General features: G+C 43.3%; 1 protein-coding gene across 1 annotated transcript in view; it reads left to right on the forward strand.

Moving 5' to 3' along the window:
- ATP8A2 (ATPase phospholipid transporting 8A2) overlaps positions 1–18,168 on the forward strand; it is a 617,557-nt gene that overhangs the window by 186,807 nt on the left and 412,582 nt on the right. The window contains exons 17-23 of the mRNA XM_044249456.1: positions 2,965–3,070; positions 3,821–3,903; positions 6,710–6,759; positions 8,955–9,024; positions 9,915–9,999; positions 10,974–11,113; positions 12,708–12,846. Of these exons, the coding sequence (XP_044105391.1) occupies positions 2,965–3,070; positions 3,821–3,903; positions 6,710–6,759; positions 8,955–9,024; positions 9,915–9,999; positions 10,974–11,113; positions 12,708–12,846 (673 nt within the window). The remainder of the gene's footprint in view (positions 1–2,964; positions 3,071–3,820; positions 3,904–6,709; positions 6,760–8,954; positions 9,025–9,914; positions 10,000–10,973; positions 11,114–12,707; positions 12,847–18,168) is intronic.

Here is an 18,168-nt window from a genome sequence, read left to right on the forward strand (position 1 = left end):
GAGAGGATGTTGGAATGTGGGACTCTTCTGCTGCTGGCAGTCGACAGAATGTCCTGTCTTGGAGAGCCGGTTTTCTAAGCTGCTGTGATGACTCTCAGAAACTTGGAAGGAGTGGAGGCCTCTACATAAAAAGAAATTTATTTTCACTGCAGAAAACAGAGTATAAAGAGAAATATTTTTTTAATCCCCTAAATCCCTTTTTGTCCTTTGCTGAAAATTACAGTTAACAGTCAACCTATTCCTTTCCATACATGGGGACACCGCAGATATTGAGATCACACTGTATGTAATTTTTTTTTTAATCCTGCCTTCTCAAGAAATTAACATTATGTTCTAAGTATATCCCCCAAACACTAATAACTGATTTTCCTAGAGACAGTCACTTTTCACTTCAGCAAAAGATTCCATTACCTGACATCTGGTTGATTTCCAGCCTGTTGGACGAGGTGTGGTTAGATGGCTTGGGAACTTGGTTCCAGCCATGGTGCTGGTCAGGGGTGTGGAGCCTGACACAGTTTTGGCCAGTGAGATATGAGGAGAGGTTTGCAGGTGGGGAAGGCAATCTGGAATCGAAGTCTAGTTGTCACAGTGCTTTTGGGGAAAATTTCTTAGCATTTTTGTAGTGTAGACCTTGGGGAACTTGAAAATCCTCTAACTTTTTGACTTTACTGAACTATAATTGTGCATGTCCTTTTCCCAAAGGCTGATAAGAAGTAGGCATGTGAACAGTTGTGATTTGCTTCCATACAGCTGCTCTTAAATCACATTAACAGGCCAGAGAATAAACTATGAATGTTTTTAAAATACTCGTCACTGTCCATTTGTGACTAAAAAACCCAGGCAAAAACTCTGCAAAAATTAGAAAACAAACAATTGCTTCCTGAATGTGCAAATACAAATCTCTCTAGAATGCATAGCCAGCTGCCTATCAAACAGTGAAAAATTAAAGACTTTGGTGTTAAAATAACCCAAGGACAAGGAGGCCTGGTGTCACCCCTGGCTTTGAACACCCTCCCGAAGTGCTAGCCTGAGTGGGCAAGTGAGAACTCAAGTGTATGTGTTAGAAAAGGAAAGAAAACGTCATCATCTGTGGGTGATAAAATAATTGTCTGCCTTAAAACCCAGGAGAGTCCCCTGAAACTCGGAGGGCCAGCAAGAGGGTAATTATACTTGGACATGAAATTCATTTGTCAAATTCAATGTTTTTACTTACATCTGAATGGACACTTGTGAAACATGATAGAATTAAGATTCTATTCATGATATAAAAAGCAATAGATAAAATGCCTAGTGCAGTGCCTCATGTATGGTGGGCATGGAGATATTTTTTGAAAGAATTGAAAGATAAGATGATAGTGAGCCAGCACCTATATACATATTAGATGTGTTAAAAGTCTTTAATAAATAAGCATTCTGTATTCTTAGAGGGGCAAACAGCATTAGGACGTTTAATCCCAATGAAAACTATAAAGAGAGTGTGTGGGGGGTGGGAGAAATATATTAAATACATATCCAGGATGGCTATTTTTATTTTTTATTTTTATTTTTTAAGGACTAGGCATGGGTTGCACTGCCTTACAGGGTTTAAGCAATGATGAAGGTAAAGAGCAGACATGGTGTAGAGTAGTGAGTGCTAGGACAACGGAAGAGAAAGAACAAGGACTCACCTCTTTGGTCGATCCAACATAGAGTCGAGTGCCTTCTGTCTGCAGGGCCCGGAGGGGTTACAGTGGTGAGGAAGGCAGATGACCTGCTAGCGCTCCTGGGTCTCACAGATGTGGGAGGAAGCCTGTGAGTACAGGAGTGCTTGAAGTGTTGCAACAAGCGTGTGCTGGGAGAACCCTGGGGGAAGGGCGCACACCTTGTTCTCGCCTGACGCCAGGCTTAGCACGTCAAGAATGATGTCCCACTGTTGGTGGGAATGCAGATTGGTACTGTCACCCTGGAAAATAGTGTGGAGATTCCTCAAAAAGTTAAAAATAGAGCCACCCTATGTCCCTGCAATTGCACTACTGAGTATTTGCCCCAAAGACACAGATGTAGTAAAAAGAAGGGCCATATGCACCCTAACATTCATAGCAGCAATGTCCACAATAGCCAAAATGTGGAACGAGCCAAGATGCCCTTCAACAGATGAATGGATAAAGAAGATGTGGTCCATATACACAATGGAACATTACGTCTCCATCAGAAAGGATGAATACCCCCAATGTTTTCATCAACATGGATGGGACTGGAGAAGGTTATGCTAAGTGAAATAAGTCAAACAGAGAAAGGCAATTATCATACGGTTTCACTTATTTGTAGAACATAAGGAATGGCATAGAGGACATTAGGAGAAGGAAGGGGAAAATGAAGGGGGTAGAAATCAGAATGGGAGACAAACTCTGAGAGACTATGGACTCCAGGAAACAAACTGAGGGTTTTAGAAGGGAGGGGGGTGGGGTTGGGTGAGCCTGGTGATGGTGTTAAGGAGGGCACGGATTGCATGGAGCACTGGGTGTTATACACAAACAATGAATCATGGGGCACTACATCAAAAACTAATGATGTACTTTATGGTGACTAACATAATACAATAAAATTTTTTTTTAATTAAAAAAAAATGATGTTCCAAAAGCAGAGTGATAGTGGACTTCTCAGATGAAGCAACTGTTGAATTGCAGCCTGGAGGATGAGTAAGAACCGGCTGCAGGCGGGTGGAGGGTGGCGCTGGAGCACCGGGACAGCCGCCTGTTTGAGGAGCTGCCAACCAGAGCAGTGGGTGGAGCTTGCGGGATGGAAGTGGGAGGAGGAGCTGGAACCGGATGGGGAGTAGCCGCCAGATCCTGGGGAGCACAGAATCCAGGCTGGGGTCTCAACCTTTGTTCTAGAGGGGTTGGGAAGCCGGCAAAGGGTTCTAAGCCGGGGATGGCGAATCTAACTGCGATGGTTTAACGCATGATCTTGCCCATATGTCTGTAGCCCACAGCTCCGTGCATACAGGAGTTTCTCACGCTCCTGGCCGTGTGCCACACCGTGGTCCCCGAGAAGGATGGAGAGAACATCATCTACCAGGCCTCCTCCCCAGGTGAGGGCCCTGGGCTGGGTGTGCCCCACTGTCCCCTTCTCTGGAGACTTGGGTGTTTGCAGGTACTTGTCGGGTGGTAGGGGGTAGTAGTGGGGTGGCATGCCCTACAAGGACCCCACGGTTTGCCTCTGGCCTCGTTGGGATTACAGGTTATGGTGACAAGTGATAAAGCCACAGAAAGGTCGTGCTGAGCCCTCCTGACTCTGTAACACTGTGACAGCAAGATGAGACCCCGGCCTTCTTGCATGTCATAGCTGACGACCCTGCATAAGACAAAACTCACAGGGGAGGGAGCGCTGCTTCTCTCTTCACTGTCCACTCAGCGTAGATCTTCCAGCTGCTGGTGGAACTAAGCTGGGTGTTAACTCTTGACCCACTTCCTGGCGCACTGAATCCTCCCAGACTAGAACTGAAACACTGCCTCACTCAGAGAAGAAATTTAGTCAGAAAGTCATGGGAATGTTGCTTAAGTTCCTTAGGGAGAACTTGACCCCCACCGAGAATAGTAGATATGCCATCACTCCTGTCTCGATGACTTTTTTTTGGCTCCTGTCTTCCCACCTAACAGAAGTGCTGCCCCTCAGAACCCTGGTGCTGGGAGTGGGTGAGTGCCTCCTATATCCTTAACCGAACATGGAGGCCAGGCCTCTCCAACTGCTGTGGGTTTGGTTAACTTGAAAAGTAACACGGGCTCGGCAGAAGTCTACCATTACGTGTGATGAGTCAATGCCTCATCAACTCTCTTGACAGATGAAGCTGCGTTGGTGAAGGGAGCTAGGAAGCTGGGTTTTGTCTTCACGGCCAGAACGCCATACTCGGTCATCATAGAAGCAGTGAGTGACAAGCCTGGGCATTTCTTCCTCTTGTGCATCACCGACTTTTTTGAAGACTCTGTGTTTGAAATAACATGTCTGATGGAAACAGGATAGCTACATTCCTTTTTTTTTTTTTTTCTTTTTTTTCTGTGAGAAACCAGATACGTGGTGGAGCTGCTGGTATCACGTGATTCTCTAAGCTTATTCTTGTTGTGTTTGTGTTGCAGGCGTTTTTCTCTCTCAGAGATGCTTCTCCAAAAGTCTTTCATACACTGGTGTGGTTTGTAGTACAGAAGCAAGCAAGGCTGCTCTTTGTTCTGCAGCGGTCAGGGGACTAGCCACGTGGGCCACAGGTCCAGAGGGCGGGATCTGCGGCTCTGTCTTTGCGGCCTTGGCACTCAGAGTATTTGCACAGTAGAGCCCTCAGTGCACTGGCTTCCGTCTCCCCGGCTGGGGGAGAAGTGAGTTGGCACTGAAGATCTTTGGCATCTGTAGGAGTTTTTTCTTTTCCCTAGGGCCAAGGGTTTATTTATTTTATGATTGATTTTTGAATTTCCCTGTTCAGGAAGCCTGAGGGAGAAATTTGGTGATAGGAAAAAAAAATGTAAATCAAGAATAACATCCAATAAGGACCCTTAAGGTGGGCAATGGGGGAAATTGCTGGTTAGGATGGGCAAGGTGTTGGCATGTTTAATGCTGACCAGTTAGAGGGGCTGCGTTTTGCTACAGGATGGGTTGATGAGAGCCTGGAGGCAGTTACTGCCATCCTTCCTACCCCTCCATTTGGGACAGATTCATGGATTAGAACAGTTTTTGCCTTTGTGCATCCTTCTACCCCTAGGCCTTGTTAATGCATTTGAAATTCACTTCTAATTTACATAATATGTAGTTATTCCTAACTTAGCCTTACTACATTTTTCTTGTACTTATATGCAATACCTAGAAAATATCACCTACAGTGTGCCCATTTCTTGGAGCTTTCAGGTTCTTCTGGAGTGCAGAGATCAAATCATAATTATTTTTATTTTAAGGTAGAACAGAGTAACTGACAGGGTATTGAATTTACTTCATAGAAGCTTCTCATAAATGAAGTCTTGACCCCCTTCGGTTTAAGGAGACTTGACATATGCTATAGGATTTTCTGTCATATGGATGCTGCTCTTTTCTCTGCATTGCAGTGACGGGGACTGAGCGTAGGTGTGGACTGTTGGGGCACAAGTGGGAGAGATGAGAAGAGCATGGCTGCTTTTTCTTTACTCACAGTACTGGATAAATATGGAGATTTAGAGAGAGCCCCCTGGCATTGTCATCATGACGGTAGATGCTGACCAAAAGTGGATCCACACCTCTTCGTCTTTTTATTAACCTCTTAAGGCCATGTTTCTGGGAGTAAATAAGACTACCTGGTTCATAAGGGTCACAATAATAACTCCAAAATCCTGTTTAACTGTAAATACCAGAGTATCCTCAAACCTGCATTCTTAAGGCGGTTACCAGCTTTTTACAGGAGGTGGCCCTACTGGTCATCTTAACAGTGAGTCTGTGGGCTACACATGGTTGCACGGTGGTTGATGGGATAGTGAAGAGGGGTTGGCTCCCGGCAGTCACAGCACTTGTGCCATTGGGCACATTTCTGAATAGGCATCTCACCAAGTTGGGACAGGCTGAGCAGAATGAACTGGCAGTTGCAGGAGGAGGGGAATAAAGGCCAGTGAAGGCTGGATGAGGTGGGTTGCTGGTTGTATTTCAGGGTGTGTGGAGAAGGGGTCAGGAGTTGTGGTCAGGGCAGTAATGATGGATCGGTGCTGCTGTGTGTCAGTCGTGCACTTGGTAATTTGCGTGTTGCTTCATTCATTGCTTCTCTCAAACCTAGGGGACAGATGCTACCACCATTCCTAAGGAAGCCACACACTTAGTGGCAGACAAAGGATTCAAATTTGTAAGGAACTCCAAAGCTCACATTCTTTCCACTGTGATGTAGTAGGGAAATAGAGAGCAGGTTGGATCAAGGAGTTTGAAAGTGGTACACACATAGTCTAGAATTTTCTGGAAAAAATTGAGAATATTGAGGTTCCAACTTTGAAGAACCTGAAGAAAAATAACATTTGATTAATTGCCCTAGAGTCTTAGGCACATCCATAATCCTTATTTCTAAATCCAAAATCCAAGAAACTTTGAATTCTAAAAGTTTTTCCCCCATATTTGGGGACTTAGGCATTCGGCAGCAAAATGTAACCAGAACTGACATGAGGTCATTTGTGGTCTTAAGAATCTCAGTGTGAATAGTCTTATATTTTGCTGTAGAAAATTGATGAGTTGGATTACAGGGTGTTGCCCCAGAACTCCGTGGTGAAATTATGGCACATGGTGTATGCATACATTTTTATATAGAATTGTAAAATTTTGAATTCAGAAGCATGACCTGCCCCAGGGTTTTAGGCTGACCTGTGTAGCTTGTGTCCTGTGTTTTCGCCTGTTGGAAGGGACTGTGTCAGCCTGCTGTTTGACAGTCTAGAGAAGAGTGAGAAGCTTCTACCAGAAGGGGGGGCTATTACCCCACAGGACTGGCTTGTGGGGAAACCGTAGCTGTTGGAAAGGCCTTTTGCAGGAGGATGGGAAGAGAGAATGAGTTGGAGAGGAGGGAGGGAGGGAGAGGGAATATGTGTATGTACATGTATGTATTATAGAGAGAGGGAGAGAGAGAGAGAGAAAGTCCTGGAGGGACTGGGAGATGTATGTACAGAGAGGTTTGTGACTGGGGATATGTCGTTTTGAGATTTTAATACTTTGCACCTCAGGTAAGAGCCTGCTTTTCTTCTTTTAGATGGGACAGGAACAGACATTTGGAATCCTTAACGTGCTGGAATTTTCTAGGTATGTTTCTCTTTCATGCAGTTGAAATAAAACTTCCATATATATTTAACAACGTCATCATGGTGTTTGCAAGATTGTATAACATGATTAAATACAGTACCTAAGTATTAAGTTTATTAAATATATCTCCACAAGCCCTCTCCTCTCTGGAACTTGTGACTTTCATTAAAGAAAGTGAAGTAGATCATTTTTCTTTTTTCTTTTTTTTTTTTTTTCCAAATGAAACCTTATGCTTCCATATCCTCCTCTTTAGATTTCCAGACCTGCTGTTCTGGCATTGGCAGCTGCAGACATGTCTGCATAGTTTGGAGTATGTGATAGGGGCCCTATTTCTGTTGGTCTTTCCTACGTCCCGTGAGGTCCTGCCTCGGGCACCCTCTGAGTGCTCTCATGCCCAGCCTGGGAAACTGATGAGCAGCGGCTGATAAGATCGGTCCATCCCATCAGAGACTTTGTCCAAATCGGGCACTTCTCCTGTATATATTCCAGCTCATTCTTCCCCAGTGTGGTTTATTTAATTTAAGACCCAGGAATATTTGTTGAATAATTGGCTTCCCTTGTTATTAAAAAAATTCTTAATGATTTGTATCTTTTCTTAACATTGAACTCCGTGTCAGTACTACAGCAAGGTTATGTTGCTACCTCAAAATTATGTTTTCCCATTAGTAAAAGTGGGGTTTTTCAATAACCTTTGTTAGGCGATTCCTACGTTTCCTCTGTTGGCTTTAAAGCTGTTTGAAAAAGATCAATTTTTAACCCTCTTGAGGGAAATGCTTTCTAGCCCTAGTCTTTGGTTTTAGGACTGCAAACTTGAACTTTCGTGCTTCAAGAGCCCTTGAGGATTGGCTTTTAGAGGGAAAGAAGGATGGTTGATAACAGTAGTGGTTCATATAGGGGAGTAGGGGCAGTGTCCCTGTTTGTAGAGGTAAGGAACACACTAAACTTTGCTTCAGACTTTTGTGTCCCATCTCTTGTGGATGTCCTGGAGACTATGTTATTATGTGACTGTGGTAACTAGGACCAGCAGTTATTACAGGGATAAGGAGGAGGAAAGGGAATTGGGTTAAAACAGGTGACTACGGATAGAGACATGACATAGTAAAAACTTTCTGGGGGAATACTAGGGAGTTAAAAGGTTGTTTGTAGTTACAGCAGTGGTTCTATTTCATTTTAGTTGACTCCTCTCTTTCCAGATGCCACTGAATCCTAACAATACTCAGTACTTGGTGGCAGCCTTGCTTTATACATTTAGAAACTGAGATGCTGGGTTAACAACTTTGCTGAGAGAGAATTCAGATCTAGGTCAGACAGAGTGCTGTCGGTTAGGATGTGGGAATTTACACAAAGCTGGGAGAGAATATCCTTCAGTCCTAGGAGCTAAGAGTCCATTGGGAATCCTCTTATGGGGTGGGCAGTCTGGGCCCACTGTGGTTGGGATGTGTTTCAGGAGGATGAAATGTCTGCAAAAGGCATGGGACAGAAGGTGTAGAGAAAGAGCATGCTGTGTCTTCTGGTGTGTGGGAGGCCTGCAAGTGCATGGGAGGGCTCGTAGGGGATGAGGCCTGGCTGCAGAGATGTGTGGAGGTCAGTAAGAACTGCAATCTGTAGGCAGTGGGGAGTCATTGAAGCTTCTATGAGTGAGCATGGGTTGTTATGAAAGAAGAGTGCAGAAGTGTCCATGGTGGAGAGGGGAGGGCAGTAATAAGGCACACCTCAGTGCTGAGTCAGGAGTGTTCTATGAATTTCTAATTTTTTTCTACTCCAGTTAACAGAAGACACAAGGGGATTTTGGACTAAGTGGATTTGTAGTGAAGCTTCCCCTCTGCTCCTTACTGGGTGGATTACTAAAATTTTGAGCTGTAAAATAACACTTTTACAGAGTATTATCAGGAGTGAGTTAAATGTGCATAATAGAGGGTCAAATAGTCCATTTCTGTTCTCCTGCTATAAATAGCTATGCCAGGGAGTTTCCATGGGAGGGAAAAATAGGCTTATGTCCATTATATATAAATAAAAGAGTAGGCGATATCCAGTTAAAGCCCAACTCTGAAGAAAAAGGTAAGGAAAATGGAGCTTTGCCATTTTTAGGGCTCTCAGATCATCTTTTGATTTGTTGGGTGCTTAATCGTGGGGCATGTGTCCTGTCATACAGACCAATGTTGACTGACTGTCTCTCTCTTTTCTTACCCCCAAAGTGACAGAAAAAGAATGTCTGTGATTGTTCGGACTCCTTCCGGCCAACTGCGGCTCTACTGTAAGGGGGCTGTAAGTACTGGCTAAGTACTTGTGGGGCACCCTCGGCAGCTCCCGTGTTCTGCGGCCTGTTGTCCCCATCCTGCCCTGAGAGTTTACTCAAGGTCGAAGGGCTCTTTCCGACTGACCTTAAAATAGACCTGGTAGTAAAAGTCTGCTGAAGATCATGGTGGTTCAGGCCAGCGTGGCAGTGTCGGCCTATGGAAAGCTTGCTTTTAGCCAGCAGTTGGTTTCAGAAACAGCAGTTTGCTGTGTCATGCGGAATCCTTGCTGCATGACTTCTGAGTCTCGTTTACGACTAGTGGGTTCTGACTTTGGGAAGACAGAACAATTCACATGGACCCATGATAATCTTTTCAGTACCCTGAGATGGTGCATGTGCACGTGTGTGTGTGCACGTGTTCACTAGCAGCTTTTCTTAGTTGTTGTGGTTTGTCATCACAGAGAGCTCTTCTGAGCTGTGTTCTTCGGTGTGTCTTAGCTAAACTGGGTTCAGTGCCTCGTGGGCTGTGCACCCCCTGGCCAGGGGCTCCTGCAGGGTCAGGAGGCAAGAGTGTATTTGAGCAATTTAGGATATGCCTGTTACCCTTTCCACTTCTGCATAAAGGTATTATAAATGTGGGCGTGTATTTTGCAAATTTGTATAAATGTAGGCACCATTGTGTCCCTGATAATTCTCTTGACACTTCTGGTTCTCCCCAGAAAGTGTTTGTTTGGACACATTCATACCTGATTCGTTTTCCAAAACTCATGACTGACTCTGGCCAACACTATTTCTGCTTGCCCACTCAAGTATTCTCATACACTCTGGATAAGCATCATTAAAACAAAGTTAGGTTTAGAATGCAGAATGGAAAGTTTATTTAAGGGATAGCCAGTCACAGTGTTTCTCTATTTTAAAGGATAATGTCATTTTTGAGAGACTCTCAAAAGATTCAAAATACATGGAGGAAACGCTGTGCCATCTGGAATATTTTGCCACGGAAGGTAAGTGAAATTTGGAATTGTTGTTTTTAACCGTCGAAGTTATATTTTCATGTGTTTGTGGCTGATGCTTCAGGGAAGCAGTTGTTTTCTGAATGAACAGTGTGTGTTTCGTGCAGCCCTTGGCTTCCTCATAGGATATACTTTCCTAGTGCCCCCCCCCCCAACGCCTCTCCCACCGTGTTCTGTGCCTATGACAGTGACAGGATGTGTACCAGAGTCCACACTCAGCCGACTCCTCACCAGGAGTACGGACGGAACAGGCAGGCCAGCTCATGACCCGTACCATCATTTTGCAGTTATTGTTCCCCTTCTCAGGAAACTCATAAGGTTATTACCCCTGTCCTTCTTTTGTTATCCCTATGACACTGCCTTACCATGAACAATAATTTGTGGAGCCCACAGAGACTAAGAAAGGAGTTCTCTGAAAGGCCTCAAATAATACTGATGTCAGGGTTTCCAGAAAGGGGACGTGATGAAAGCTGGAGCCTGGCCAGAGTGCTGACTGCCGCTTTTTCACCTTCCTGCATCCCTAGGGCCATGCGTGCGTGTGTGTGTGTGTGCACATGCACATGTGTACCTGCTGGAAAGCCCAGGTCGTCCACATGATGGCCCACTGGGCTTTTATTGCCATCTTGAAATGTACCCAGTGCCCCCTCTACTTGCTGGTGCCTGTTCCTTGTACACGTGCATGGGGGCCATGCCCAGCTCCTGTGCTTCTCTCTGTGGGGAGTTCACTCTGTGGCTTCCACGTACTCTCAGATTTATACACACAGTGGTTTACAGCAAAATGTGCTGGAGTTGTTCTCCAAGTGCCCTTTTTAGATGCATGAAAGTTGAATAAGAGTGACCCAAAAAGCAGACAGTTTCTTTAATTTTTTTGAGCATGCTGTTTGAAAATGCACCACATGATTTCACCTGGGAGGGAGGGTATCCTGCTTGCTTGGGTCTCTGGATACACTGGGGCTGTTTTGCAGGCTTGAGGACTCTGTGCGTGGCTTACGCCGACCTCTCTGAGCATGAGTATGAGGAGTGGCTGAAAGTCTATCAAGAAGCCAGCACGATACTGAAAGACCGAGCTCAGCGGTTGGAAGAGTGCTACGAGATCATAGAGAAGGTAATTACCTGCGAGGCAGCTGTTGCATGCCCAGTGAGGGGCTCCACTGAGCAGAGAACAGTCTTTGGACAGGAACTGTTTCACTCTATAGCCATGTACCCTCTTCCTGTACGAATCTTAACCATTAGCTTTTAATGAGGTCTTTTTTTGCTTTAAGAAACACGTAGTTTTTATGGGCTACCTGGAAGGTGGAACCACCTTTAGCTAAAGCGTTAATGGTATCTTACGAAGTATCAGGTCAAAGACAGTGTCAATGACTCTCAGGGTTTACCTAAGATTAGCCTTCATGAGATCGCTCACCTTACTGAGTTACAGGAGCATTCAGTATGTATCGGCTGCTTGGACTTTGTTCATTCTAAGCATTTTCACACTTATTCTGATAGTAGCTACCTTTGCCGCTGCTACTCCCTATTGCCCACTCTGACTTTTGTTGCTGTGCCGGGCCTTTGCAGTTTATCCCAAAGCCTTATGTAGCTTTCTAGGTATTGAATTCCCTCAAATCTGGCAGCTGGATTTCACCTTTTTTCTGGTTCATGTCTGCAACCATTGGCCCATTCTTTTTTTGGTTCCTAGAAATCTGAAATCATTAGCTTTTCTCATTCTGTGTGTGTGTGTGTGTGTGTGTGTGTGTGTGTGTGTGTTTAATAACTCTTTGCTTTTATTAACAGTCCATTGTTGTTTGGGTTTTATATTTACTTGTCACTTTAATGGAATTTGATTGGAGTAGAACGGAATTCAAGTGTTTATTTGCTCTGCTTTACTAGAAATAAGCAAAATTACTTTAAGAATCAGAAAACGATTGCATAAATGATGGGCCTGTGTGGCACCAAGCAGTGGTAGTTCTGTTTTCCCACAGTTGGGTAATCAAGCTATGGCGCCCTATCCTGGGGGGCCTCAGGGGGCCTCAGGGGAGGTAGGTGCTGTGTGCAGGGGCTCTGGAATCTGCCGGGCAGCAGGCAAGGTACGGGCTGCTGAGGGCCCTCCACCTCCCCATGCATCCACATCCATCCTCACTGTGAGCTGGTCTCCGTGGGCCTGGAAGAAGTTTAATAGGGGCAAAATTTGATAGTTCCTCAGTCTTTTCTTTTTTTTTTTTTTAATAGTTCCTCAATCTTAAGATACTTCGATATTCTCATCTCTGGCTGTTGAAATGTTAGCATCAGCTGTCCCTTAGTCTTGTGTCGTCAGATGAGTGTTATCATCTAGAATCAGTTTTTCTCCTGTGTTAACTGTAACATAATATGTATGTTACCTATCAGTGGGGTGAGAGGGGAAATCTCACCTCCTGTGAATATCCTCAGGTTATCTTGCCCGTATGCTTTACTGCTAGGTGACTTCTACTCTAACATGCCCATGGTTCAAGATATAAATGATGAATGCTGGGTTGCCTATGTGTTTCAGGTAGTTCTAATATTGCAGATAGTTTTAGAATGCTGCACATCAAGAGATCACTAATTACCTGCAAGCAAAGGTTTAGTGTAGAGGAAATAAGAGAACTGTTGGACCATTTTGGCTGCCTTTTAGGGTCAGTTTTGTCCTTGATGTTGCTCTTAAGTATGTACCAGTCTGTAATCGAAATTCTTTTTCAATCTAGAATTTACTATTACTTGGAGCCACAGCCATAGAAGACCGCCTTCAGGCAGGCGTTCCAGAAACAATAGCAACTCTACTGAAGGCAGAAATTAAAATCTGGGTGTTGACAGGAGATAAACAAGAAACTGCAATTAATATAGGTAATTAATTTTAAAATTTCCTGATGTTGGTTTTGTATTGTTTTCAAAGTGTCTGGTAGAAGTGCCTAAGGCTTCCTCAAATCCATTGACAGATGATGTTTTAAGGCCAAGAAAAGTTTACCTAAATCAAATGAGGATGCTTTTGTGAGAGTTATCTGTCTGGGATGAACATTAAAACTCTATCTCCCTGAATTGTATTAAACACACTTATATAAGATACAGAATTCAAGACTTGACAAATTTTTCTTACTGTTTTCCTCACAAAATTGTAGTCTGAGACTAAGATCATCTTTTCACTAAGTTTAATATGCATTATAATTTTAAATAATTATAGCCACTTGAATGATTTTACCAACTACTGGATCTTCTAAGAGTGTGTCTCTTCCTTTCCCTTCCCTGTCTGGGTTTGTAAACTCTTTGCTTGCTAAACATCATGGAAATGAAAATTGGGGAAAGGGAATTTTAAGTCCAGATAACTTACATGAATGTTAAAGAGGCACATTTTGAGTTTGAAAGGAGTTGAAATGACCAATTTTAGAAGATCTGATTTTGGTCATTGCAATTGCTTTCAAGTTACCTGGTGCTTCTAGCCCCATTACAGCGTAAGAAGCCCCAGTGCATATGTGACCAAATGAATGTGTAAGGACCGCATGACTTACAATGTATTTACCGAAGTAGACCGTGTCACAACTCCCTGCAGAAAGAACACACTGGAACCTCCAAATTTAAGTGACTTGTGCCCTACTGGGAGCAGTCTCCTTGAAATATTATCAGTTGAATCCAGAAGTACCCCTTTTGAAGTGGCCCGGGCTCTCAGATAATCTCCGTAGTAGACTGATAGCTCCTCTCTGCAGTGAATATTGTTTTTGGTTTAATAGGTAAGAGTCATTTAATCATTTTTTTTAGCAAGGTTATAACTAGTCACTTGCAATCTGGGCTCCCACACGAGTGCAGTCAAAGTCATAGGTGAATGACATGTGACTCATGAGCAGTCTTGGAAGCTCAGGTACAGACTTTGTCTATGGATTTGTGTTGTCTTCCAAATGCATGATTCTGGACAAAAGTGAACAGTGTTTCTGTGTGGATCCCTCACTACTTCCGGGAAATAAAAACCCAGAGTGTAAAGCCTTTTAGTGATGTCAACAATATTTTGTAAAATGAGAGTAAACACCTGCTTTTGGTACACTGTCTCTCGAGGTCTCTTTCTATGTATGTTGTTCCTTCAGGTATGATTTCTCATGTAAATTTGGGCTAAAACACCTGTGACTGATAATGTGACTCCTGTGATTCATCTAGAGCACGGCAAGTTGACTCTTGTCCTGAAATGCTGATAGGTTAGGGAATGCTTTCTGCTCACTTAGAGGAATGTCAAAGAAGTGAGTAACCCCTCAAGTTAAGATTGCATGATAATGATAAGATCTGGAAAATAGAGCTTGAGGGTTCCTGCTGGACTATTGACCTTTTTATGCTCCGAGCCCCGGACGACTTCCTTAAGTGCTTTCTGGTGTTTGCTGTACGAAGCGAGTGTGACTTTGCTGGCATTGCGCTAACTGGAAAAGGGCCGCTGTCCTTCTGATGACATCTCCACCAGATCACCCTGCCCTTGGGCAGCACACGCATCCCTCTTCCTGCTTGTTCCTTTGTCATACCTGAGCATGTCAGGGTCTGGAGGAGTTTGGAATAAACACAAATGAGGGCTTGAAAATCAACCCAGAAAACACAAATGGGTTATAATTCATAAAGGAAGGAAAGCTTGACCTGAATGTCGTGAGGCATCTCCGAGCCTTACAGTATAACTGATGCCTGCCCGAAGAGTTTGTAAAAATGATGGTTATATTATTTTGTGCTTTTTTTTTCAAAGAGAGTATAGGAACATGTGTAGTTTTGGTACCAGAAGCATTTGTTGCCATTAGATATTTTAAAATTGATCTTTCTTAGCAACTACTCTGCAAGACCACAGTGAGATAATGCTTCCTGCTTATATATAAGCTGATGACTTTGCTGATATCTTGTCTTCGGAAGGCTTTTTTCTACTCCTGTTTCTTTTCCTAGTGTATCAGAATTCAAACATATCTTTGGTGTTATTAAGTATGCAACCAGCAGCCAGGGAACTGATATTCTTTGAAAGAGCTCTATCTGAATTACTTTTTCACTTTGCCTTCAGAATTTATTGGTAATCCTGAGCAATGTCATGGGCTTAAATGCCATTTTCCAATTTAGGCTATCTCTCAAGCCTGTAAATGATTCACAAGGCTCAGCAAAGGGTCGATGTTGGGACACTGTATCAGACTTGTCCGTGCCAGACCACAGGTGACAGCTATAAGCAGCATGAAGTCGTGTCCCAATTCAGTATGGATTGTACGCCTGTTTACTTGTGCTGGGTTCCACATCCCCCCAGAAATCTGAGCCATTACTGATCCATCTTCCATAATGCGACATAGTCTGTCCATGGTAGTGCATTCTGTGTGCATTTTTTGGGCACCCGGAAGATATGTGGGAAGAAGATCAGGTGTCCAGCAGTTCTATGTCTCTGTGGAGGAAGGACAAGAGAGTAAATGAATGGAATGTCTGCTGAGTGCAGCGGTCTGCTAGGAGTGCCTTCTGAATTCTGTCTTCAGTCTCTACATACGAATGGTCTTACCGCTGAAGGGGGAAATTCAGTGTTTATGAAGGTTAGGTTCTTTTTCGTGACCAAGCTGGCTTGAGGTTCTAGGGCTCTTCACTCCTGGTGCAGGGCTCTCTTTAAACAGATTCACAAAGTTTTCATAAAACTGTTGTCTGAAATTTGAAGAGTAGGGGACAGTGGTCCTGTGTTCCAGCCATTCCAGGATGCACATTGTTGTCCTGTGTCAATGTCCCTGAAATTGAGATGTCTTACAACTATTGACTCTTTCAACTATTGACTCTTACCACTAATCATATGGTCTTAGTGGTACTTATGGTAAGAGTTCACCTTTGGAGCCAACAGTTGGTATGTGCGGTTGTTGGCTCTCCTCGGCATTGGGTTTATTTATCATAGAAGTGCTTGTAAGGGATACTTGGGTGGCTCAGTCAGCTAAGTGTCTGCCTTCGGCTCAGGTCACGATTTTAGGGTCTTGGGATCGAGTCCCTCATGGGGCTCCCTGCTCAGCAGAGAGCCTGCTTTTCCCTCTGCCTGCTGCTTCCATTGATTGTGTTGTCTCTCTTGTGCTCTGTCTCTCTCTCTCTCTGACAAATAAATAAATAAAATCTTAAAAAAGGAAGCGTTTGTAAAATGTAACTTTTAGTTCATAACTTGCAAACAGTTAGTCAAATTAAGTTCTAGGGTATTTGTGTCTCTTAGGAGCCAATGAGTACCATATAGACCATCTTCTTGCCTGTGGGTTTTAGGTGGTTGGGAACTGGCATGATGCCAGAATCCTAGTGTGCTGGGCTTGAATTTATGCTAACTAGCTGTGTTTCAAGGAGTTGGCAATTTTCTTAACTTAAAGATTTGGCATCCGTTAGTCTAAAGTGAAATTTCAGATGTAGTCTTTGTGAGTCATGTCATTTCCTTATTACCACTGGGTAAGACATCTATTAAATAGGTAGACAGCAGATATGAAGTCTACAGAATCTATAATTTTTTTTCTAATGTATGTAGGATGAGTGAGAACAAAAGCCATTAAAGTCATTAAGTGGAAAAGAGCTTTCCTTGAACCATTTCTAAGTTGTGTGACTCATCATTTAATACTTATAAACCACTTCTTAAATTTTAGAAGTTAAATTTTTAAAAATGAGTAAATATGGTGCCTGCTCCTATTAGTGCCTATAGTTTGTCTTGCGTGTTGAAAGGAAGACCAGATTCTATATTCATTGAAGCTGGGACATTGTTTGGTGGTTGTCTCAACTTGAATGTTGTTTTAAACAAAAAAAGTCAGACACATTATTTCTTGATTACCTGCAGCTGGCTACTCAAGGCACAGGGAACTCAACATTCCTTCCCTGATTGGGGCATGAGTTAATTCTGAGACAAAGCAGAGGGTGACATAGATGAAAAAGTATTAATTGTGTAAGATAGATAGTAAGTATGACTGGTGTTCATAATAGATACTGAATTAATGTTAGCTAGAATTGAGTCCTCTCTGTCAGTTTTTTAAATAACTGATTCCTTGGAGAGAGCCACCCTCTCTTTTTTAAAGATAGAACCTAGGCACAGAAATACCATGCAATTCAGCGTAGGTCACAGAGACTATGAACGTGCCAAAAATCTGGGCATGTACCTGTGACAGTTGATATTCATTTCCTTGAAGGAAAAATATCTGAGTCAAAAAAAACCAGGGAAGCGGGGCGCCTGGGTGGCTCAGTGGGTTAAGCCGCTGCCTTCAGCTCAGGTCATGATCTCAGAGTCCTGGGATCGAGTCCCGCATCCGGCTCTCTGCTCAGCGGGGAGCCTGCTTCCCTCTCTCTCTCTCTGCCTGCCTCTCTGTCTGCTTGTGATTTCTCTCTGTCAAATAAATAAATAAAATCTTAAAAAAAAAAAAAAACAGGGAAGCTTCTTGGATGACATAGGTTTAGAAGTGGGGCCTTTGAGAATTTGTTTAAAAAAAAAGAGAAAGGCATAAGGAGGGCACGTGATGTGATAATGAATTACTGATAAATTACTGAACTCTACCTCTGAAACTGATAATGTACTGTATGTTGGCTAATTGAATTTAAAAAAAAGTCTGAGCAGCCCAGTTTGATGGGGGGAATGGTTTTGTGAGGCAAGGCTGAAGCCATGTGCTCTTACATGTGACAGAGCCTTCCTGATAAGGATCTGGAGGGAAAGGTGCACAGGTGTGTGGTTCTATGGACATGTCCTTAGCTTCCTGGTTCTCTGGATGATGAAAGACTTTATACTGAGCCTCTTTGACCCCATCTGGAATAGATTAAGAATACTGTTTTTCATTATCCATTCTTGATGTTTGGCAGTATGTTTCATATATTCATACGCAAATATTGATCAGACTCTCTCTCAAAATATTTAGGACCAACACACTTACTGAGGGTTTGGAACCATGCCGAATCCTAGTGATGGGTAGCTTTATTAATCTGATGATAAGATACATGGTTAGTAAGGATATACTGTCCCTAACCCTTCCAGAGATGTCTCCCGAGAAATCTGGATTTGGGTACCCTTGACAATGTGAGCTTATCTCAAAAGAGAGGTAGAATGATGGCAAGGTCTGAGAGACTTGGTTTGGTGATAATTTCTAGCATGGATAATTATTTTCTTAAAATCATGCTCTAAGTACCGTAGAGTCTGTAATATTTTGATTTCTTTGAATGTTGATTATACTCAGGTAGTAGAAAGACTGAATG

This window comes from Neovison vison, chromosome 5, assembly GCF_020171115.1.
Source record: "Neovison vison isolate M4711 chromosome 5, ASM_NN_V1, whole genome shotgun sequence".
Classification (NCBI taxonomy): Eukaryota; Metazoa; Chordata; class Mammalia; order Carnivora; family Mustelidae; genus Neogale; species Neogale vison.